The sequence below is a fragment of the Rhinolophus sinicus genome, chromosome 8 (genome assembly GCF_057876585.1).
Source record: "Rhinolophus sinicus isolate RSI-liver-muscle chromosome 8, RSI-T2T, whole genome shotgun sequence".
In the NCBI taxonomy this organism is placed as follows: Eukaryota; Metazoa; Chordata; class Mammalia; order Chiroptera; family Rhinolophidae; genus Rhinolophus; species Rhinolophus sinicus.
The window spans coordinates 31,624,283-31,647,351 of record NC_142508.1 but is presented as its reverse complement, the minus strand read 5'-3'; the positions used below and the strand labels follow the sequence as shown (position 1 = coordinate 31,647,351).

The window sequence follows — 23,069 nt, the reverse complement described above, 5'->3', positions numbered from 1 at the left end:
TTCATTGTCCCCCATGCTTGCTGATTGTAATCGTTATGGCCTAGCATTCTTTCTCGACTGGTAATCTATTGGAAAAAAACCCTATAAAATTAGTTTCCCGGGGGAGCCATAGTCAGAACTCTCTGACGGGGACACTCGCTGGACACACCTGAAACCAAGATGCTGTCTCGGTTCCCCAGTGCCTTGGAAACACTCTTCTGGTAGTGAGAACTCGCTGTTGCTCTTTGTCTTTGTGGGGACAGAGTCCCAGAGAGCAGTTTCCAGGCTCTCGGTCTCACGTGGAAAGGTGCTGGCTCAGGTAGTAGATGTTACTGGTTAGCCATTACCCACTGATATAACTGCCATGGCTAAGCTAGCAAGCTGGATTGCAGTTAGCACAGCGGATTGAAGTTAGCAAGTGAGGTTGGCAGAGAAGTGGATGGCAGGCTGCGGATCGTGTGGCTCCTGCGTCCTGTATCTCCAACCCAGCCACCAGCGAGAATATAGTGGTATGACTCCCCTATCTATGGCTCCATGGGTGTTCCTTTTTGGCCTCACCATATCCTGCATTCTGGTGTAGGGGAGTGGGAGCTGAGATCCCGCATGAGACGCCACATGACAGTCTTACTTTGCTTTATTCTGTCTTACTTATTGCCTCACTTAATAGTGTTTTGCTGCCTCAGCTCTGTCTCAGTGTGCATGGTGAATGCATTTTCGACACCCAAATTCTGTGGCCACATAAAATGTAGCCCCTTGCTGCTACACCCACTCCTGGAAAGGAGCAGCGCATTCTACAGAAAAAAGGGATAAAAACTCCAAGTCCTCGCCAGTCAGCACCTCTTGAGCTTTGCCTTTGCTTGGGGCCCACTCCAAACCCTTTGGAGTGTACTTTTTCTCCTAAAAATGGCACCTTGAGCCTTGAGCCCCTTGGGCCTTTTGAGCCTCTTCTTTTGCTTGGCCCACTCAAAACTCTTTGGAGTGTACTTTTTCTAATAATAATGCCACCTTGGGCCCTTCATCCATTCTCTGCTGCTCTGGTCCACTCCTATTACTTTGGAGCATACTATCTCTTCTAATGAACTACTCTTTCACCACTTTATTTCCATGTCTCGTTCAATTCTTTGCTCTAGATGCCAAGAACCTGGACACCGCGCCAAGGAGGGCCCGCTCTTCGGTGACATGAGGACCAGTGGTCTGAGAAGGCAGCAGGTTAACACCTTCAAAAACTGCCTTAACATTCTCAGTCAGGCTTGGGGTATTTAAAGGAAAATCTGGACATTCCTCCAGAGGCTACATGATGGTTCCAGGGGTCTGCATGGAGCCTTCCCTCTGGCGATGTGGCTCCCCTTCATGGTCATCAACCCAGGAGCAGTGATGACAGTAACCTGGAAAGAATGGTAGGCCATAAATATTGTGATCAGTAAGTGGGTTGAGGGGTGGGGTATTGTGATCAGTAAGCAAGCATGAGTTTCAGGGTAATTATCTAAAGCACGAAGCTGGGACAGAGAACATTCTAAACTCAGGAACTGGGACGGGACATTCCAAACTCAAACCACAGAGAGGGGACTGATCAATTGTTAAGCTCTATAGCAGGGAGAGGTGAGGCCAGGGACATTACAAGGCCTGTTTTGTGGGGGTCCCAATCGAGCCCTGTTTCAGCCCAGTGGGCCGAGGGGGGTCTCTCTTCCAATAGCGATTAGAGACCACCACTCCATCTGTGGGCTGGCCTTTTCTTATTCTCTACTTAGTAAACTTATTTTCACTTAAACTCTGTATCAACTCACATTTGAATTCTTTATTATATAAAGCCAAGAACACTTTTAACCTGGAGTTTGAGTCCCCATTCCGGGGATTAGCCCCTTTCCAGTATAATGGAAGGAGACTAGACTTTGGGTGGTGAGAACACAATAGAAAACATGGATGTTATATTATAAAGTTGCACCCCTGAAATTTGCATGATGTTATTAACCAACATTAATCCAAAAAATTTAATAATTAGGAAAATAACAAAGCTGTCGACAAAAAACATCCAATCTAAGAGAAAACTTACAAGAGTTTATTTGAGCCAAACTGATGACAATTGCCAGGAAGCAAAGTCTCAACAGATTGGGAAAATGGCTGTTTTGTAACTTATATATTAGAATCAAAGGAGGAAGGTTACATGAAATCCATTGGTTGTAGATTAAAGGGGTGGGAGAAAGCAAAGTGGGGAAATTTCTGGGATTGGATAAAAAGCAAAATGGAGACACACACACTTCTTTTCCATTGGTGGGTACAGGATAGTTAATAGCATTTTACAGCACATAGAGATGGTATTTGAGGAACAAGATAACAATGAGAGATTCTGTAGTTTCCTGCTCTGGTGTGGTGGGTTGTACCCCCTGGGGGGTCCTGTAAAAGGGGTTACTCTGACATTCCAAAGAGTATGTTATCTTAGATGCAAAAAGACAACAGACAGGCTCACTTAAAGTAAAGACTGACCTTTGTCAAGGAAGCTACAGACCAAGGATGTGATTTCCCACCATGGCCCACTTTAGTTAGGAATTTTTATGTTCACGCCATCCTATGTGGTTATTTTCAGTCTCCTGAGCTTGTCAGGTTTAACATGTGGCCCCTTTTCCATCCACAAAGCCTATACCATAGACAAGTGTTTCAAGCTTTTTAGTCTCAAGACCTCTTTAGTCTTTGTGGACCAAAAAGGGGCCTCAGGTTAAACTTGACAAGGTCAGGACATGGAAAATAACCACATAGGAGGGCGTGAACATAAACATTCCTAATTAAGGTGGGCCATTGCAGGAGGTCACATCTTTAGCCTGTAGGTTCCTTGACAAAAGTCAATCTTTACCTTAAGTGAGCCTGTCTATTGCATTTTTGCATCTAGGGTAACATGCCCTTGGAATGTCAGTAATCCCTTTTTCGGGACCAGAGCGGCAAACTACAGAATCCCTCATTATTATTTTTGTCCCCTGATTACCATCCCTATGTGCTGTAAAAAGTGAACTATTAACTATCCTGTACCCACCTATGTGAAAGAAGTACCTGTCTCTCCAATTTACTTTTATCCAATCCCAGAGATTCCCCGCTCCTGCCAGCCCACCCCACTTTGCTTTCTCCCACCCCCTCAATCTACCATTAATGGATTTCATGTAATGCTTCTCCTTTAAGTCGACATACTGTGTTTCCCAAAAAATAAGACTGGGTTTTACATTAATTTTTGCTCCAAAAGATGCATTAGGACTTCTGTTCAGGGGATATCATCCTGAAAAATCATGCTAGGCCTTATTTTCAGGTTAGGCCTTATTTTCAGGGAAACACGGTATAAAATAAGCTGCAAACTGCCATTTTGCGGAGCATTTTCTCAATCCGTTGAGATTTTGCTTCCCGGCAATTGTCGTCAGTTTGGCTCAAATAAACTCTTGTAAGTTTTTCCTTAGGCTGGATGTTTTTCATCGACATCTTTAAAATAATTGAGGACCCCTCAAATAGTTATTGTGGGTTCTTACTATCAGTATTGCATATTAGGAATTAAAACATTTAAAAACTAGTATTTTATGAATTTAATTTTTTAAAATAAACTTATTGGGCCAGCCCGGTGGCTCAGGCGGTTGGAGCTCCGTGCTCCTAACTCCAAAGGCTGCCGGTTCGATTCCCACATGGGCCAGTGGGCTCTCAACCACAAGGTTGCCGGTTCAACTCCTCGAGTCCCGTAGGGATGGTGCGCTCCGCCCCTGCAACTAAGATTGAACACAGCACCTTGAACTGAGCTGCCTCCCGGATGGCTCAGTTGGTTGGAGCATGGGCTCTCAACCACAAGGTTGCCGGTTCGATTCCTCAAGTCCCGCAAGTGATGGTGGGCTGTGCCCCCTGCGACTAGCAATGGCAACTGGACCTGGAGCTGAGCTGCGCCCTCCACAACTAAGACTGAAAGAACAACTTGACTTGGAAAAAAAAAAGTCCTGGAAGTACACACTTTTCCCCAATAAAGTCCTGTTCCCCTTCCCCAATAAAATCTTTTGTAAAAAACAAAAAATAAACTTATTGTGTGTTAGGGCTTAAATTACATACCCTGAAAATTCATATATTTAAGTCTTAACCCCATACCTCAGAATGTGACCTTATTTTAAGATAGGGTATCTCTAGAGGTAATTAAATTAAAATGAGGTCACTAGGGTGAGCAGTGCTCCCATATGACTGGTGTCCTTCTAAAAAGGGGAAATTTGGAGACACAGGCATACAGGGTAGTCTGCTTTTGCCCACTTGTATTTGACTTCTTTTACCCCTCTGGTAGAAATAATGTTTAAATTATAAGGCAGGGACCAGCCCAGTGGCCTAGGTGGTCCTAAGGTCAAGGTCGTGCTCCTAACACCAAGGTCGCTGGTTCGATTCCCACATGGTCCAGTGAGCTGCACCCTCTACAGCTAAGATTGTGAACAACAGCTCTCCCTGGAGCTGGGCTGCCATGAGCAGCCAGAGGTTGGCGCCAGCTGCTGAGTGCTACCCTGTGCAAAGGCTACCGTGTGCTGCCATGAGCGGCCGGCAGCAATCGTGAGCAGCCAGCAGCCAGGGATAGCTGCAGTGAGCTGCCGTGAACGGCTGACCAACCACGGAATACCTCAGCGCAAGGGGGTATGCGCAAGGCTCTTAATACCAGCATGGGCCAGGAAGCTATGTACTACACAACTAGACTGAGAAACAACAGGCTTGAACAGGAGTGGGGGGGGGGGGGCGGGGGAGGAAGAAAGTGTGGGGGGAGAGGAAGGGGGGGAGTAGAAGGCAGCAGGTACCCCAAAGACAAAATGGGGAAGTCCCAGGCCTCCCCTTGTGCACTTCCCGGCTGGAAGAGCAGGCCCGGCTTCATACCAGCCCATCTCATCCCAGCATGTATACTGCGGCGACTCATGGGACCGGGGTTGTGGACCCCTACAGGCTAGGAGGCCCCGTTCCCTGCCATTCAGACGCCCTTCTGTGGATTGAGCTCTACCTCGCTGGCAGCCTCCGAAGACTCGCAGTCAGTGCTGACGGTGGGCACCACCCGCTCAGAATCGCCCCTATTGGCCAAAGGCGAGCGAAGGCTCCCATTGGTCGAAGGTTCAACTAACGGAGGCTCTAGTGGCGGGCGCTGCTGCGCGCGCCGCTCGGCCTTCTGGGAGTTGTAGTCACAGCGTCTCTGGCGTGGTCGCCATTGTCCGACGGGTGGCGTATGGAGTCGTCCTGCAGCGGGGCTGGCTCTCGGGTTTTAGGTCGTCCCAGGCGCCTATCCTTAACCTGTCGGTTCAGGATGGACCCCGAGGAGGACACCACACCATTGGCGATGGCTACGGGACCGCCCGCGGAACGATTTCAGGTAACAATAATAACGATGGCAGCAGCCCCTGGGCCAAGCGTCTCCTACAGATACTGAACCTTTAACCTTCTCAGCGCGTGGTTAGCAGGGCGCGGGCATTATCTCCATTTACACAAGGGGAAACAGGCGCAGGTCGGGGCACGCTAACTGGCACGGCGGGTAAGGGATGGGTTCGGAATCGAACCCCGGCCATCTGGTCCCAGAGTGCGCATGCCCAAGTGATACTCTGGCCTCCCCGTTCTGAGATGGAGCTTTGGGTCGTTCTGGAGGACACGGCTGGCCCAGCTCCCGCCAATGCCATTCCCCTCGCCCCGAAGGCCAACCACCGTGATGATGGGTAATAGAGCGCCGAGGTGGCAGGTATTACCGAATAGAGATGCTTTGATGCATGGAGTCAACAGAAGCGAAGCCTCTGGCCTGTGGACGGGCACAACCTCTGGGGGTAAGGAGAAGTCACCACGCACCCCCGTTAGTGGGCTGGGAATGACTACCAGACCCCCCAATACCACCCTGTGCGGCTGTGGGGGAACTGCAGTGCAGGGCGGTCAGTGTTTGCAAGGCCATTTGGGGAGGCACCTGATTCAGAGCTCCAGCTTTGAATTCTAGACGAAGTGGCCGTCGCCTTTGTTCTCCGTAAAGTGCTATCTCCACGTTGGCAAAAATAATTCATGATATCTGAAACATCTTTGAAATTAAGTACTTTTTGTATTTTGTTGTTCATAGGGGTCGGCATTATTTCAGATTTGGCAAAATGAGATAATTGATAATTTTAGATTTGCATGTTTTCAGTTGTGTGTCACAGATTTGCATGAAATGCAGCCACCCTTTAGTTTGTTTTTGCTGCGGATGTTGGAGCAGGGAGTGAACAGTGTCAAAGAAAATCAGCTGCACGGTAGCTAAAGCAGTAAATACAGATTTCATTTAGGAACTATTGCAGTAAAGAGACCGGTATAGAACTGAGCTCAATTCTGAGTACAACAAATGAGCTTTTATAGCAGGGATTGGGAGATTCTTGCTGAAGCAGGCCAAGTGATCAGCTCTTACCTAGACGATTGTGGGGATGAGAACTTTGACAAAGATATCAAGAGTGATCACATATGGGGAGGGTAGGGATCCTGCCTAAACCGACTTGACAGGATTTTTCATAAAACTGGGTGATGCAGAAATGGACACAGATCCCTAAAGGTCAAGGCCTAGATGAGAAGAGGGTTCAGAGAAGCCAGGCTAAAGTTTGATCAAGGAAAGAATCTTTATCAGAAGTAAGAGAGGCTTGGGCCGGCCTGGTGGCTCAGGCCGGTTGGAACTCCATACTCCTAACGCCGAAGGCTGGTGGTGCGATTCCCAATTGGGCCAGTGGGCTCTAAACCACAAGGTTGCCAGTTCGACTCCCACAAGGGATGATGGGCTGTGCCCCCTGCAACTAACAATGGCAACTGGACCTGGAGCTGAGCTGCACCCTCCACAACTAAGATTGAAAGGACAACTACTTGACTTGGGAAAAGTCCTAGAAGTACACACTGTTCCCCAATAAAGTCCTGTTCCCCTTGCCCAATAAAATCTTTTAAAAAAAAGAAAAAGAAGTAAGAGAGGCTTAAGAGGAAGTCTGTTATCTGTTGCTGTGTAACAAATAATCCAAACACGTAGTGGTCCAAAATAATAATAAATATTATCTCACAGTTTCTGGTGATAGGAATCCTGGAATTACTTAGCTGGTGGTTCTGGCCTGGGTCCATGAGGTTATAGTCAAGATGTCAACCTGGACTGCTGTCACATAAGACTTGACTGGGGCTGGAAGAGCCATCTCCAAGATGGCTCACTCACATGACAGTCGGCAGGAGGTCTCAGTTCCTTCCCACATGGGCCTCTGTGGGCTTCTTGGGTGTTCTCACAGCATGGCATCTCACTTCTCACAGAGCAAGTGATCCAGGAGAGGGCAAGGTAAAAGGCACAATGCCTTTTGTGACCTGAGGTCAGTATTCACACTCTGTCATTTCCACAATATCCTATCAGTTATACAAATCAAACCTGCTCAGTATAGGAGGGGACTACACAAGACTGGAATCATTGAGGCCATCTCGGAGTCTGGCCACCACAGGAGGCAAGGTGCAGAAGTGGAGGGCTTTGAGGTATAGTGTGTTAGCTTTCTGTGGTTGCTATAACAGATTACCGCAAACTTGTTGGCTTAAAACAGTACACATTTATTCTCACAGTTCTGGAGGTTAGAAGTCTGAAATCAATTTCACTGGGTTGGAATCAAGGTGTAGGCAGAGCCATCCTTCCTGTGGAGGCTCTAGGGGAGAATCCGTTTCCTGGCCTTTTCCAGCCATTTAGAACTATAGACTTTGCATTCCTTGCCTCCTGGCCCTTTGTCCATCTTCAAAGCCAGCAGCTTGGCATCTTGCTTTAGTTGTCACATTGTCATCTGCATTCTCTGATTAAATGTCCACCTGCCTTCCCCTGAGAAGGACATTTGTGATTGCATTTAGAACCCCATCTTAAAATCCTTAGTCACGTCCACAAACTTCCTTTTGCCATTTATGGTAACATTCACAGGTTCCTGGAACTAACCCAGATATCTTTGGGGGCCATTATTTAGCCAACCATAGCCAAGCTGAAAGGGGTCAACCTATATCTAAAGGTGAGAAGGAGCCTGACGAGTGGGAGCCAGAGAGATACCTAGTGTTAACTAAGACATGGTGGGCGGGGGGCAGTGATGAGATACTGGCTGATGCTGGGTGGTCACATCAGCTCTGAGAGAGTGTGTGGGTCTGACACAGCCCATCCCTCCAGGCCCACAGTGCAGAGCAAGAGGAGGACTGCAGGGGACTGAGGTAGACCAGCAGCGAGAGTCACAAGACAGCAAGGAGTGGGTTCCTGCTAGAATTCCAGGAGGAGATATGAAGGACTCATGTGATGCCATAGAAAGGCCTTGTGACCTGGACAGACCAGTAGTCAGGGGACCCGGTGCCTGGGCTGTCACTGCAACCCAAGCAGAGTCGGTAATGGCGGGTGGACGCAGGAGGCCCAGGGAGCATGTGTCAGGGTTGGAGGACCTTCTTAGTGGGAGGTGAGGGTACAGGGACAGAAGCAGAGCCCTCTGTTCCCAGCCACAAGCTTCTGCAAGTTGCCTGCACAATTTTTGTCAGAGCCATACGCCACCCTAATGTTTTTAAAATTTACTTGTGTTTTCTTTAAAGAAAATACCTTTTAGAATTGAGGTATTTGGTGTATGATTTGATTTCCATTTCCCTGGTGGCTAATGAGGTTGAGCATCTTGTGATTATTTGCTATTTGTATATTTCCTTTCATATCTTCTTTTAAGAAATATCTGTTTAGATCCTTTGTTTTATTTAGATTGCCTTTATTATTGAGTTGTAAGAGTACTTTGTATCTTCTGGATACCAGTCCTTTTATCAGATGTGTGATTTGCAATTAGTATCTCCCATTATGTGGGTGTCTTTTCACTTTCTTGATAGTGTCCATTGGAGCACAAAAGTTTTTAATTTTGATGAAGTCCAATTTATTTATTTTGTTGGCTGTGCTTTTGTTTTCCTAAGAATCCTTTGCCAGTTCCAAGGTTATAAAGATTTATCCCTATCTTTTTTCTAAGAGTTTAATAGTTTTAGCTCTAACATTTATGTCTTTGGTCCTTTTTGAGTTAACTTATATATGGTGTAAGGTTGGAGACCAACTTTATTTTGCATGTAGTTATCCAGTTGTCCAGTAGGAAGTGCTTTACAGCCACTTACTCCCCATCACAGCCCCCAAGGAGACAAGGAAACAGGGAGGCAGAGGTGGGGACCTGCTCCATGCTTCTTGAGGAGAAAGTGGCAAAGCCAAGATTGTTCCAGAGATATCTAGCTTTTGACCATGGCCACAGCCAGCCCACAAAAGGGTTTCATTTATGGAACAGGTTTTAAATACATTGTATCAACTTATAAAAATTAAAAGTTTTAACTGAAAAACATAACCTAGTTTTCAGCTTCTCACCAGAGACTAGCAGTTCTGACCACATGGGGCCTATATTTCCCCACAATCTATTGGTTCTGAGTCCCAGGTGCCCCATGAGACAGGGCACGTGTTATCTGTCACTTCCAGTGTCACCTCTCACAGGTTAAATACCGGTAGACTCTTACACTGGCCCACTTCGGTTACTTGTAAGCCTGCTTGGTCACTGAAGGCAAGTGAATTTCTGACTCTTAACTGTACACTCCTCTTTTCAGGGAGGATGAGGAGCCTTGCTTGGAATCTGAGGATTAGTGTATCAGTTAATTGTAACTGAGTAACAAACTGTCCTAGTTTGTTAGGATAGTACCTAGTGCCTTTAGACACTAACCATTTCTTTAGCCCACAGATGTGCAAGTCAGCAGTTTAGACAGGTCTCTGTTGGCACCTTCTCGTGAAATCAGTTGTAGGTCAGCTATGGTTAGCTCTGATCTCGTCTGGATACTCTCACATGTCCTCGCTATACAACCCACACCTACATGCAGCAACCCAGTGGTGCCCCGCAAGACCTGATTCATGTTGCCCAGAACATGCACTTTCTCAGGACACTGGCCTGCCCATCTTCTCCATCCTCATTCCTCCTCCTCTTCCTGAGAGCACTGATGGGAACGGTCCAGCTGATCGAACGCGTGTGAAAAATTTCAGGAGCCAGTGACCTTCCGGGATGTGGCTGTGGACTTCACCCAGGAGGAGTGGGGGCAGCTAGGCCCTGCCCAGAGGATCCTGTACCGCGATGTGATGCTGGAGACCTTTGGGCACCTGCTGTCTGTGGGTAAGGCCCACTTCCAGAACTGATGGTCAGATTCCTGCAGTAACTTATTCTTCATGGGTTATAGGTCTTAGGGCCTCTGGTATGAGAACTTGACCTCAGGCTGGGGATCAGGGATTTTGTTTCCTCCTTCCCTGTAGGACATGCAAACAGGGGTGTATTTGCCCTTTTCTGTCCCATTGCAAAGCCTTCACCTTGTTGTGAGGTGTCCACGTGTCCTGATGGTCAGGAGCCCCGGGTAGGAGACTGGGCTCGTTCCTACTCTCTAGATCAGACCCCCACATCCTTTGTCTTTCCCTGTTTCCAGGGCCTGAGCTTCCGAAACCTGAAGTCATCTCCCAGCTAGAGCAAGGAGCTGAGCTGTGGGTGGTGGACAGAGGAATCACCCAGCGCTGCTGTCCAGGTGAGAACACGCCAAGTGGGAACCCCTATCGGGAGCAGTCCAGTAGGTGACTGCAGGTGTGCTGCTTGGAAAGGGTGGTGTGTCGGGGTTCCTGAGAACATCCTCAGATTCAGCGATTACAGCAAAAGGTTACAGGGCACAGTCAGCGAAGGGAGAAGGCACATGGGGCACAGTCCAGAGAAAGCTGGGCTTCAAGTCCTGCCCAGTGGTGCTATGTTTGTGGTGAGTTTTCACAGTGCCAAAGGAAGCTAACACAGCTTCGCTTCTCTGCACTGTAAGGAGGGGGGAGCCTGTGCCTGCCTAAGGGGCAGTCCTTACTCTGGAGGGTTCAGCACTGAGGGCTGCTCCCCCACAGTTAACTAGAGGCAGGAGGGCACCTCCACTTGCGTTTTCGAAAACTGAGTTGCCCATCTCTCCCCAGCCTGCTGCTTCTGCGCTTCATTCAGCATCTGCCTCCCTGCGCCTGAGGGCAGGGCTTTTCAACTGTCCAGGTCACTGCTTTGTCTCCAGCATGTGGGGCCAGATAAGAAATATGTTAGGCTTTGGGGGCCATGTGCAGTCTCTGTGTTTGTTTTCTGTCGTTGCTGTAACAAATTACTACAAACACAGTACCTTAAACAATACACACTTAATTATCTCACACATCTGTCGATCAAACTTGGTTTGTCTGCTCCAGGTCTCACAAGGCCAAAATCAGAGTATCAGCCTGGGAGGCTTATAGGGAGGTTTGGGAAGACTCTGAGTTCAGGTGTCCAGACTCACTCAGGTCATTGGCAGAATTCAGCTCCATGCATCCTAGCACTGAGGTTCCTGTGTCCTTGAGACTGTCGTCCAAGAGGTGTTCTCAGCTCGGGAAGGCACCTGCACCCCCTGGCCAATGTCCCCTGCACAGCCAGCCTGTCCTTCTACCTCCTTCTGCTTACAAACGTTCAGGGGTTGCTTTGGGCCCACCCAGGTAATCCAGCATCATCTCCCTATTTTAAGGTTTAAGGTCCGCTGATTAGTGACCTTCATGTCCAACCCTTTCACAGCAGTATCTTGATGACTGTCTGATTGCCATGGGACAGCTTTAGAATTCTGCCTGTCTCTGTTACATAGTTGTTGTTTTTTCCCCTATGGGTCTTTAACAACATGAAAACCATCCATAACTTGGGAGCTTTATTTTCCGGCCCCTGATCTAGGCCCATACCTGACTCATGACAGGTGCTCAGGAAATTTTTGTTGAATGAATGAATGAGTGAGGCTGTGTTTGCAGATGGGGCACTTAGTATCAACATAAAAGCTGAATCAGGATTTCCTTAGAGGCCAGGCAGGTGGTTAGGCTGCAGACCCAAGGTGTTGGGGTCCTGTCGCCTTCTGTGTCTTCTCCACCAACCCCTCAGAGCTCCTTGGTTTTCTTTCAGGCTGGGAGCCTGGGCTTGAAGGCCAAGCAGAACTCACAGAGCAGAGCCTTCCTGAGGGGGAGGCATCCCCTGTCACAGAGAGGGGGGTCTTCCTGAGGGATGTTCCCTATCCTGCCATACGGGGGGAAGGCTGGAACCGTGAGGGCCAGGTAAAGGCTCCTGAGAAGGACCAATTGGAATGTTGCCCGAAGGAAGCAGCAATTCAAGATGGAAGCCATGAAAGTCTCAGACTTGGGGAAAATCCTGTGGTGAATTCAGACCCAAACCCATTCCTGGAGGTTTCTGGGAGAGGATATTTCTGGACTCACGACTCACAGGTTACAAATTCGGAAAGTGACTCCAGCTTAGTGGGTCAGCACACAGGCGCCTCGGGAGAATGGCCACGTGACAGCAGCAGCTGCAGCTCAGCCTCCCGCCAGGCAGCTGCAGGTGTGGAGCTCATGCAGAGCCCAGTGCGGGAGAAGCCCTACAAGTGCGCGGACTGCGGGAAGGCCTTCAGCCACAACGCGCACCTCACTGTGCACAGGCGCATCCACACGGGGGAGCGGCCCTACGTGTGCAGAGAGTGCGGCAAGGCCTTCAGCCAGAACTCCTCGTTGGTGCAACACGAGCGCATCCACACGGGACACAAGCCCTACAAGTGCGCCGAGTGTGGCAAGTGCTTCTGCCACAGCACGCACCTCACTGTGCACCGCAGGATTCACACCGGGGAGAAGCCCTACGAGTGCCAGGACTGCGGGCGCGCGTTCAACCAGAACTCCTCCCTGGGCCGGCACAGGCGCACACACACGGGCGAGAGGCCATACTCCTGCAGCGTGTGCGGGAAGGCCTTCTCACGGACCACGTGCCTGTTCCTGCACCTGAGGACTCATACGGAGGAGCGGCCCTACGAGTGCAACCACTGTGGCAAGGGCTTCAGGCACAGCTCCTCCCTGGCCCAGCACCAGCGCAAGCACGCCGGGGAACAGCCCTATGAGTGCCGCCAGAGGCTGGTCTTTGAGCAGAGGGCCGCACTGACCCAGCACGAGTGGGCAGACTCCCTGGGCTGCAACCCAGCTTTGAATCCCAGTGACAGGGCTCTTCGGAACGACAGGCCCTTCAAATGCGGTCAATGTGGGAAGTGTTTCATTCAGAGCTCGCACCTCATCCGGCACCAGGTAACTCACACAAGGGAGGAGCCCTGTGGCCGTAACCGGCAGCGGGAGCAGCCCCGTGTCCGGGGCTCCCATCAGCACGTGTGCCCAGGGGAGAGCCCTGGGGGCGGGACAAAGGCCGGACAGCCTGCAAGCAGGGCGCTTGCCCTATTTGACATCCACGAAATCATGCAAGAGAAAAGCCCCGTGCACGTTATTGGGGTAGAAGAATCTTCCGTGGGCACTTCTGTATTATTTGACATCAGAGACTCCACATAGGGGAGAATGTCTACAGATGACTTTGAACCACAGGTACAAAAATTTGGTAAGTCCACATGGGTATTCATGGAAAGGGGGGGTGGGGGTAAAGATGCCCAAGGTGACTTCTGATTTCCTAAGGAAAGGTGCTTCCCAAAACTCCCGAGATTGGTAGTTCTCAGATCTCTCAAGCCACAGGTGATGTAACCTACACATGTGTTTAATGTCAAAATAATCACTATATGGCCCCATTTTCTAAAGGATAATTAAAACAGAAGTAATTTATGATGACGTGTACTGAGTTGGTGTGGAATCTCTGCATATGACTGGTCTGTAATGCTGGGGACCTGGTCACTGCCTGTTGCTTGCCGTCTGGTATACAGGGTGTGGTGTTGGCCACAGAAATGTGAGGAGTATTCCTGTATGGGATCTGATTTTCCAAAGTGGTGACTCACTCTTGTAAAAGTTTTGGATGAAACAAAGTGCTGTTGCATTTCTGGAAAATTATGTATAAAATTCTAAGCATGTAGGAATTGATGTGTGTTTGGATGTGAAGGCGACTTAGGGTCCCAGTTCATACTTACAGGCAGGTTGTTTCATACACACAGGGATCCCAGGGGCCAGTCTGCACTTCACAGTCATTAGAGCACGCTTGGCACTCACCCACATCAGCCATACTCATGCCCAAATCAGATGACAAACCACCATGAAATTCCACAACATTCCCTGGCATATCACTGCTTCTGTTGAAAACCGTTGCCTTAAAACAGCCAGTGCTGCTAGAAGCCTCAATCGGTTGGTTTTGTCCCACAAAAGACATTTGGTGATGTCTGGAGACATTTTGGTTGTTATGACTGGCGGGAGGGAGGGGTGCCACTGACCTCTAATGGGTACAGGCCAGAGATGCTGCTTAACATCCTGTGATGCCCAAGACAGACCCCTCAATAAAGAAAAGGCCCCATCCCATGTGTGCTGGGGTAGACGCCATGAGCAGCACCACAGCCGACGTTGTCTAAACTCTGCATTGCTTGATCAGTGCTATGCTAACAATCCCTTATGTTTGATTTTAACAAATGATATTAGCTAGTTTATGCACAATGTGTTTTGTAGTAATTTTTTAAACCTTTTTGCAGGATTCGTAATTGGTGTGGAGAAAGGAAGAGAATCTGCTTATTTTTCTGATTAATCTAAATTTTAGCATTTTATTGTGGACACTAAAACATGGACAATATATTTTCACTAGTACCCCTACCTGCCACAGGATTATTTTCACCCGGGTCCCAGAAACCATGTGATTTCATCCATTTTTTCTGAGTATATCTCTAAAAAGCAAAGACTTTTAGAAACAGATATAACCATGTTGGTCCCTGGGGACAAAACCGCTTCCATAAGTACAGTGAGCATCACCTGCCGCCTTCACGGTGTTGATGTTGCTGTGACAGGGCAGACAAGGCGGTGGGTGCAGTGCTGGGCAGCGGTCCCCAGGGGGTGCTCCAGATTCTTCCTCACCGGGCAGCGCAGTAAAGAAAACAAATGCTCACTTCACTTAAGAATGTTTGTGATGAAGCAGGATGAATTATTAATTTTTTAAAATCTCAAAACTGTATAACCATTTTCATATCTAAGTGGAAATAACAGTAATTCATCAATATATCATCAAATGTCCAGTGTTCAGATGTTCTTGGTTGCCTCATAAATTGTTTTGTTTTTTACTTGGTTTGTTCTAATCATTGGTTTGAGCTAAACAAGATTGACACTTTTCATAGGTCTCTTTCTTTTTAAGTCTCTTAATATTTAGTTTTCTGGGGAAGAAAAAAAACCAACAGAGTAAGCTAAATGTTGTCCCAATCTCAAGCTTGCCCATCAGACCCTCCTTGCTTTTACCTGGTGAAATGACTTCTGATTTGGCATCATGCCACCGGGTTGTGTTGAAGGGTCTTGTGGATTGTGTGACTCCCACTGCTCTCAGAGTCAGCTCCCCATCTTGCATGGGGGTCTCTGCTGGAGGTCTCGGCTGCCAGTGCCAAGTACAGCCAGACCTCTGAGAAAATTGTTTCTTTTTATACGATGCAGGACATGCTAACATGACTATTTTAATGTCACAGTTCAAAACTTCACCTTGATTATCTCCTTGCTTTCCTCCAGTTTTACACCTGAGGAAAGCAAAGCTTTCTGAACTATGTCCATGCTGTTCTTGACATAAAGAATACTGTGGTCTAAGTGTGATCCTTGGTGTCTCATAGCCCAAGGTATGTAAAAACCAAGGATTCAAACTACTTGCTTTCGCACCTAAAATGAAACAAACATGCATAAGCAAGATGCCTGTCCCAATGGGACTACTGTCACAGGCACTATTATACAGAGCATGGCCTTTGTTTCCTATTCCCACTGCAGTTGCATTTGAAGTCAGATATACACCATAAACATCAAAAATTGGAAGAAAGGAACACTGATCATGGCATATCTCAGCTTGTAGAAATTGCTTCCTAAAAATATCCCACAGAACGAATGTTGGGTTGGCAGAACATAGAGTTGAACGGAAGAAATGGCGTCCTGGAAAAATATAGCAGCAGTTCTGATGGCTTTGTTGGAACGATTGAGCATCAGGCCTCACCGCCAAGCATCACAGTTAAGTGTCAGAACTCTGTGACAGCCTTTTGTGTCCTTTGTGTTCTTCGGATGCTGTGAGTGCCACAACAATGGGGTTTCTGTGGTAGCCGAGCTGGCTTTGCAGCTCATCTCCAGTTTCTGTCTCCAAGACCCTCTCAAAGCCCTGGGTGCATTTCTGTGTACCCAACTTCCCTCTGGGGTTGTCCTCGTGTATCTCCCTTGTCAGCCCTCATTTTTCACAGCTCTGTCCTTATACCCCAGCCACACCATTGTCCATTTCATTCTTGGCAGATACCTTTCCATTTGCATAGCTGAGAAAAGGTGTGTTTTCAGGCAGACAGGCAGGGCCTCAGTGATGGTTCTGTGAGGTAGTAGTATTCTATATATAAGGAAGGTAAAGCATGGGACAAAAGTACATAGTAACTAGAACAAAAGTAAACATCCCAAGGTTACACAGCCAGGAGGTGGAGGTACAATTTGAAGTCAACACCCAGTTAACAATGGCTTTAAACAAATTAGGTTTTCTTTGAAGGCTGTCCCTGCAGCATCTCTGCTACTTCAGAGGCAGTGTTTTCTGCAGCCCTTGGAACCTTTCCCTCAGTTGGAGTGAGGCTGCTGTGGCATCAGCCATTGCATCCAAATCAAGACTTGAAGAAGGGAAGGGAAGGCCAGTACTCATCTCTGATGAGGTTTCAAAGAAAGGCTGCCCCAGAAGCCTCCAGCAAATGCCCACTTATGTCTCATTGGCCCAGATGGGGTCACAGGGCCACCCCTAGTAACAAGGAGGTTGGAGAGTTAGTATTTAGCTTTTCCAACCTCCGTGTCACAGACCTGTACCCTGAGAAAGGGGCTTGGGAAATGGGTAATGGGTTGGCAACCAGCAGCATTTGCCACCTTTCTCATCCAGTTTTGCTGGGGCTTCCTATTGCCTTGATCAGGCGCCACTGTCTTTTGGCCCCATTGCTTCATCTCCTGGATTGTCCAGCCTGTCCTTGCAATGCTCAGTCCCCTGGTATTCTGGGGTCCTGCCCTCTTCTGGATCCCTTCCACCTCTTGAGGGCCTTCTTGTCCTCCCCTCACCTCTTAAATGTTGGAGTCCCCAGGACAGTGCCCGGGAGACCCACCTTGTGCTCCATACCCTTCCCAGATGTCCTCATCTACACCCATGCCTTTGTGCTGCTCACTGCCAAATCTTGGCCTCTGGTGCCGAGTTTTGAGTTTCAGGCTGAAGGAAGTGTATGCTGCTGGGCAGCTCAAACCAGTCCCCTTTACTTTGGTCCCTTTCATGGGATACGTTGGCACCACCATCCCATCCCTGGAGCCAGAAGGTAGGTATCCTGTTGGCCTCCCTTGTATCTATTCTTTGTGGGCCGACCTCTACAAGCCTTACCACCTAAACGTCCATTCCCCACTTCATCCTGTCTTCACTACCACCACCGCTGGTGCTGGGCAGCCCTGAGAGGAGAAGCGACATGTCACCAAGTGGCCCAGCCACCAAAGCCCCACTTTTGACTGTTCCTTCTCACTGTCCCATCAGCGGTATGGGGTGCAGACTCAGGAATGTTCCAGCTACTAGTGCTGTCTGGCGAGCGGAGACCTGGCTGTGACTTCATGGTTCTAGATGGCTATGGAAGCTGGCCCTGAGATTGCCCCGTTCTTTCTACCTGCACCCCAAAATGGCAGCTCCTGAAGGGTCATGCTTCCATGGTTTTCAGAGTGGACACTGGATGGACTGAGATCACAGTGGCCTCGCTGAGTAAGCTGGGAACCAGCTCATCACTCGGCACTCGCCTCCCTGCCCCAGGCAGCAAATATCTTGGCAATTTTCCGTTTCTCATTCCGGGTCATGTTTTCTAGGCATAATGCTCTTAGTGACTTCCTTGTAGATATTTGTAAACAGATAAGAAACTCCTCAGGGGATATTACTATAAGCTAGAGAAAATACATGGTTTTGATAGTTTATAAAAGTAATGCAAATTCTTTGTAGCAAAACCTGGAAAATGCACGAAAGTAAAAGAATACACAAAAGTATGAAGATTTATTTAAAATTTAATTCTTCATACTTCTATCATCCAGAGATGGTCATTACCATTAAGATTTTGTTAATTGTCCTTGTAATTTTTTCTTTAAAATATGTGTGTATACATACAGTGTAACACTAAACCTTATACATACAAAATACATGTATACGTAGTTATCTTATATTTAGAAAATTGGACTCCCTCCTAGTTCTCTTGTAACACGTGCTTCTTACTACATTTTCAGCATTTTCCTCTGACAGTGAATTTCATACAGCTTTTTAAATTACTTTTCAGGAGGACTGTGGCAATGGGCCCTCCACCCAGCATTTTACCAGCCTTTTATCCAAAAGGGGGAGGAGATTTTTGTACAGTTTCAGGGGGAGTATGCATTGACACAGCCTCCGTAGAGGGTAGCTCATCAGTTGCTATCTAACTTACAAACACACAAACCCTTTGTCTCCGCAAACCTGTTGCTGGGAGTGGATCCTACAGGTGCAGACTGTACATGGTTTTCACTACAGTGTTGATTTCAAAACTAAAAATTTGGAACCAACCTCAGTGGCCACAATGGGGAATTAGCTAAGTGATTTATGGTGTGGAATGGAGAACGACAGACTTAAAAATGGAAACTCTTTATGTACTAACGGGGGAGAGTTCCAAGATACAGTGTCAAATGAAAAGGTGTAAACAGTGTGTATAGTATGTTTCCCATTTGTGTAAAGAGGAAATATTTGCTTATACACACACACATCACACACACACACACAGAGTCTGTGAAAAGCTACAAAGTAGCCAGTTGCTCTTGGGGAGGAGAACTGGAAAGGGATGAGGAATAATTTTCAGTCTATATCTTTTGATATTTTTGGAATTTTGAAACATGTCAAAGTATCACTAGTTCAAAAAATTAACAAAAATCTCAACTCTTTCAAAAATCGAAGTTTGAGCATTTGTTACATTGTTATTCCCCTACTAAAACATCCATAGGACCTTGTCTCTTGGCCACACCTGTTCTGTATATACCCATGCGCATGTGTGTGTTAACGGAACAAGTTGAGTATAAAAATAGCTTTGACTCCATGATATTTCTTGCAAGCTGGTTGTAGCACATCAGTTTCCAAGTTATTTTATTAAATTCCCTATATCAGTCAGAGCACACACAAATTGTCGCCAAAGCTAAGTCTCTCATTGTCAGTGTCTCCTTACACATCCTCAAAGTCATTTGTGCAAAAAGTAACTAGTAAAAACACCTGAATTCAGTGTGAAAAGCAGTCTCCCATAGGCCTGTTGTAAGGAGATCCAAGGTGACCGTCTTCCAGAATGTGCTGTCCAATGTGCTAGCCACTAGCCACGTGTAGCTATTTAGATGTAATTTTAAATTAACCAAAATTAACATAAAAATGCAGTTCCTGGGTCACACTAGCCACATTTCAACTGCTCAGTAGTTACAGGTAGAATATTTCCATCAACATCTCAGAAAGTTCGGTGCTGGTCTAAAGGTAGGTGGCTGACAGTATGTGTGTGTGTGTGTGTGTGTGTGTGTGTGTGTGTATTTTTTTTTTTTTTTTTTTTTAACTCTCCCCTTGTGATCAACTGACTGTAGTGGGAATGAAGGGTATCGCCAGGTTAGCCTATACATCAGGATTCTGCTTCACCAGGTGACACATGCTTTCCACTTGTGTATGACATTTTCATGTCCCACATTGTACTCAAGGACAACCGTTAATTAGGGAAGGTAATTTGCCTCACAAAGGGCCTAACCATTGTTGATTTTTAAGGAGTCATCGTGGATATACAGAAGAATGAATGTACAGAAACATTCATTGCATGTGTTTATCGTAGCTCAATTCCCATCTAACGGTGGGGAGGGTGATTTTGTGATTTATACTGAGAAACATTTGGTCTTTGTGCCCGCCCGCTTCTGGCACAGTAAAACCTGTGGAATTTCCTAAGTGATGAAAGCATAAAGGTGTCTTGGTATGTGACTGATATGACTTTTGAACTTAATCTAAGGAGGGGGCTGGTCACCAGGAGAACCAACCCTGTGCAGGTTGGACCTTTCAGTCCCATCCCTGACTTCCAGGTGGCGAGAGGGGCTGAAGGTTGAGTCAATTGCCAATTGCCAGTGATTTAGTCAGTCATGCCTATGTAATGAAGCCTCCATAAAAACCCTAAGGATAGGTTTTGGAGAGTTTCTGGGGGGTGAGCACATGGAGGTGCTGGGATAATGGCACACTTGGATAGGGCACGGGAGCTCTGCACCCTTCCCCATACCCTCCCCTGTGCATCTCTTCTATCTGGTTATTCTTGAGTTACAGTTATTTCTCCTTAATCATAGGGGATATGTTCCAAGACACGCAGTAGGTGCCTGAAACTACAGATAGTACCAAACTCTATATACTGTTTTTTCTTATACATATGTACCTATGATAAAGTTTAATTTATAATTTAGGCACAATAAGAGATTAACAATAATAACATGCAATTATAACAATTATACACTAATAAAAATTATGTGAATGTGGTCTCTCAAAGTGTATTACACTATACTCACCTTTCTTGACCTGATGTGAGTTGATACATGCCTATGTGATGAGATGAAGTGAGGTGGATACACTGGACAAAGGGACAATTCATGTCCTGGGCAGGACGGAGTGGGATGGTGCAAGATTTCATCAAGCAACTCAGAACGGGGCGCAATTTAAAACTTATGAATTCTTTGTTTCTGTAATTTTCCATGTAATATTTTCAGACTGAAGTTGACTGTGGGTAACTGAAACATTGGACTGCTAAACCGCAGATAAGGGGACTACCATATAACATTTTATAATAAACCATTAATCTAGTGAGTCAGTGGGTTTCCTGAGGTCTGTGAGCACTCCGGCAAATTAAACCCAAGAAAGGGGTTGTGGAACCCTCTTATTGATAGCCAGTCTGTCAGTGTTACAGGACTGGACTTTGAACCAGCATCTGTGGGGGCACAGGGAACAGTCTTGGACCCAGCCCTCAACCTGTGGAATCTGGTGCTATCTCTAGGTAGATGGCGTCAGAATTAATTGCTTGTTGGTGTGGAGGAAATTGCTCCCTGCACACATTGTAACTGGGTACAGAATGGAAACGTAAATAAATTATGGTAAATTCATACAATGGGAAACTAGCCATGTAACAGAATCGGTTTCAAAAAAATGTTTAATGGAGAAATGTTCAGGGTCAGTAGAAAAAAACAGGAGTATGTACAATCTGGTGATTGTTTTAAATTATATACAGGAACAATCAGACAAATCTAAATTGGAGGACAATTTGGAAAACTGGATATATGAAAAATGTCAAGATTATTTTTAAAAAGAAAAAGAAAAGGCTGAAAATCTGTTCCAGATTGAAGCCAACTCAAGTGGAACAAGAAGATTTGGTTTGGGCTTGAATAAAAGATAAAAATAAAAAGGTAGGTAGGAAATTATTGGAAGGAATTAACATATGGGCTGTAGACCAAGGGAAGGTGTGGTTTCAACGTCGTTTCTTGGGTGGATACAACATTTACTTGTTCTTGGGGGACATTTGCTGAAGGATTTAGAGAATATACAGGGTTTAGGGTGTAAAAAAAAAAAAATCCCATTCTATATACCTATTTTATGCATGTGTACACGTATGTATACAAAGTGAAAAAGGTACAAATGCTGTATGTTTTAAACATACATAAAGTCTGCGTATCAATATACACGTCTCGTTCCACTCGCCGCCAGTGCAGAGCGACAGGTTCCCACGCTCCCTTCCTGGCGCCGCCGCGCCCTGGACTCCATTTCCCAAAAGGCTATTCATCCTGTGCCCGGCCGATTCCAGGCATGCAGCGCGCAGCGCTCTCTGGGAGATGAAGTCCTGGATGGATCGCGGGCTACTTGGCGAAAGTGCAGGCCACAAGTGCCTTCGTTGGGTATGCACGGGCACGGGGGCACGTGAGCGGCAGCGCTGTGAGGTTCTGTGAGGAGGCAGCAGCTGTGGTAAGTGCGTGGTCCCGACGGGACGGCCAGTGTGAGCGTGAGAGACGAAGAAGGCCGCGAGTGCGGTCGGTGGGAGTGACCAAGTAGACGGAGGTCCACCAGGGGAGCGCGGAGCCGGGATGGCATGGCCGTGGGGACGGGGAGAGAGGAGGGGCCGCGTGTGCCTGCGCCTGCGCTGGGGTAGGTGGGAGGGTGTTTCGACCAAGGTGTGCAGATGAAAACCCAGTTGTGTGTATGTGGCCAGTGTGTCACTGTGCATGCATGACTGTGGGGAGGAGGTGTTTTGTATGTCTGACACCCCGTGTGTCAGGTGTGACCTCAGGTGTGTGCCTATGCCCTGTATCCTTTATCCAGCACTCCCTATTCCCTCTCCCCCAGCCTGGCAACCGGTAATCTCCTTGCTGTCTGTTCTAGACATTTCATGTAAATGGTATCATCAAGTATGAAGTTTTTGTGTGTGGCTTTTTTTTTTACTAGGCATAATGTTTTCAAAGTCTAGCCATGTTGTGCCATATGTCAGTACTTCATTCGTTTTTATAACTGAATAATGTTCCATTGTATGGTAAATCACAGTTTACCTAAATAATGCTGCTGCGAACATTCCTGTACAGGTTTTTCTGTGGACGTGTGTTTTCAATTTGGGGGAGTAAGGCAGTTGTTGGTCTGCCCCAAAGGAGCCCACCTCTGTGGCTGTGGCCATACCCAGCAGTATTTCATTTTCCAGAGTCCCAGCCCTGGGCCCAAAGGTCAGAGCCAGGAGCCTGGAGAGCCACCGCTGTGTGGGAGTGGAGAAAAGAAGGCAGTGGCTCGGAAACAGGAATCCACCCCTGCAGCAGTCACCTGCAACCTGGGACCTCTGCCTGGGACTAACACCACAGGCCCCCCATCTTGTAGGGGCTAATGTGAGCAGCCTGGAGACAGAAGAGAGTGGCAAGCAATGGAGCCTGAGGCATCAGGTAAGGCGGAAGGTGGAATGATGGTCAAAGGGCTGGACATTTTCAGAAACCAGATACCCCTCAAAACATGCCCTGCTCCTGCCACATTCACTCCACTGCCCTGTCCTCCTCAGCCTAATCCAGCCCACAACGTCTTCATGGGTCTCCTGTCTCTCCTTGCCCCCTCCATCGCTCTCCACACAGCACTGGAGGGGTC

The 23,069-nt window shown here is 47.3% G+C and overlaps 1 protein-coding gene across 2 annotated transcripts in view; it reads left to right on the top strand.

Annotated features, from left to right (window-relative positions):
• The first annotated feature begins 5,136 nt into the window (after positions 1 to 5,136).
• ZNF8 (zinc finger protein 8) overlaps positions 5,137 to 23,069 on the top strand; it is a 28,777-nt gene continuing 10,844 nt past the window's right edge. The window contains exons 1-5 of one of the 2 annotated variants that reach the window (XM_074315518.2): positions 5,137 to 5,323; positions 9,974 to 10,100; positions 10,405 to 10,500; positions 11,904 to 13,361; positions 22,642 to 22,873. In XM_074315518.2, the coding sequence (XP_074171619.1) occupies positions 5,180 to 5,323; positions 9,974 to 10,100; positions 10,405 to 10,500; positions 11,904 to 13,315 (1,779 nt within the window). In that variant the 5' untranslated portion in view covers positions 5,137 to 5,179 and the 3' untranslated portion in view covers positions 13,316 to 13,361; positions 22,642 to 22,873. Of the gene's footprint in view, positions 5,324 to 5,381; positions 5,766 to 9,973; positions 10,101 to 10,404; positions 10,501 to 11,903; positions 22,874 to 23,069 lie in introns of those variants that run through there. The other variant, XM_088800429.1, reaches the window with a different exon arrangement.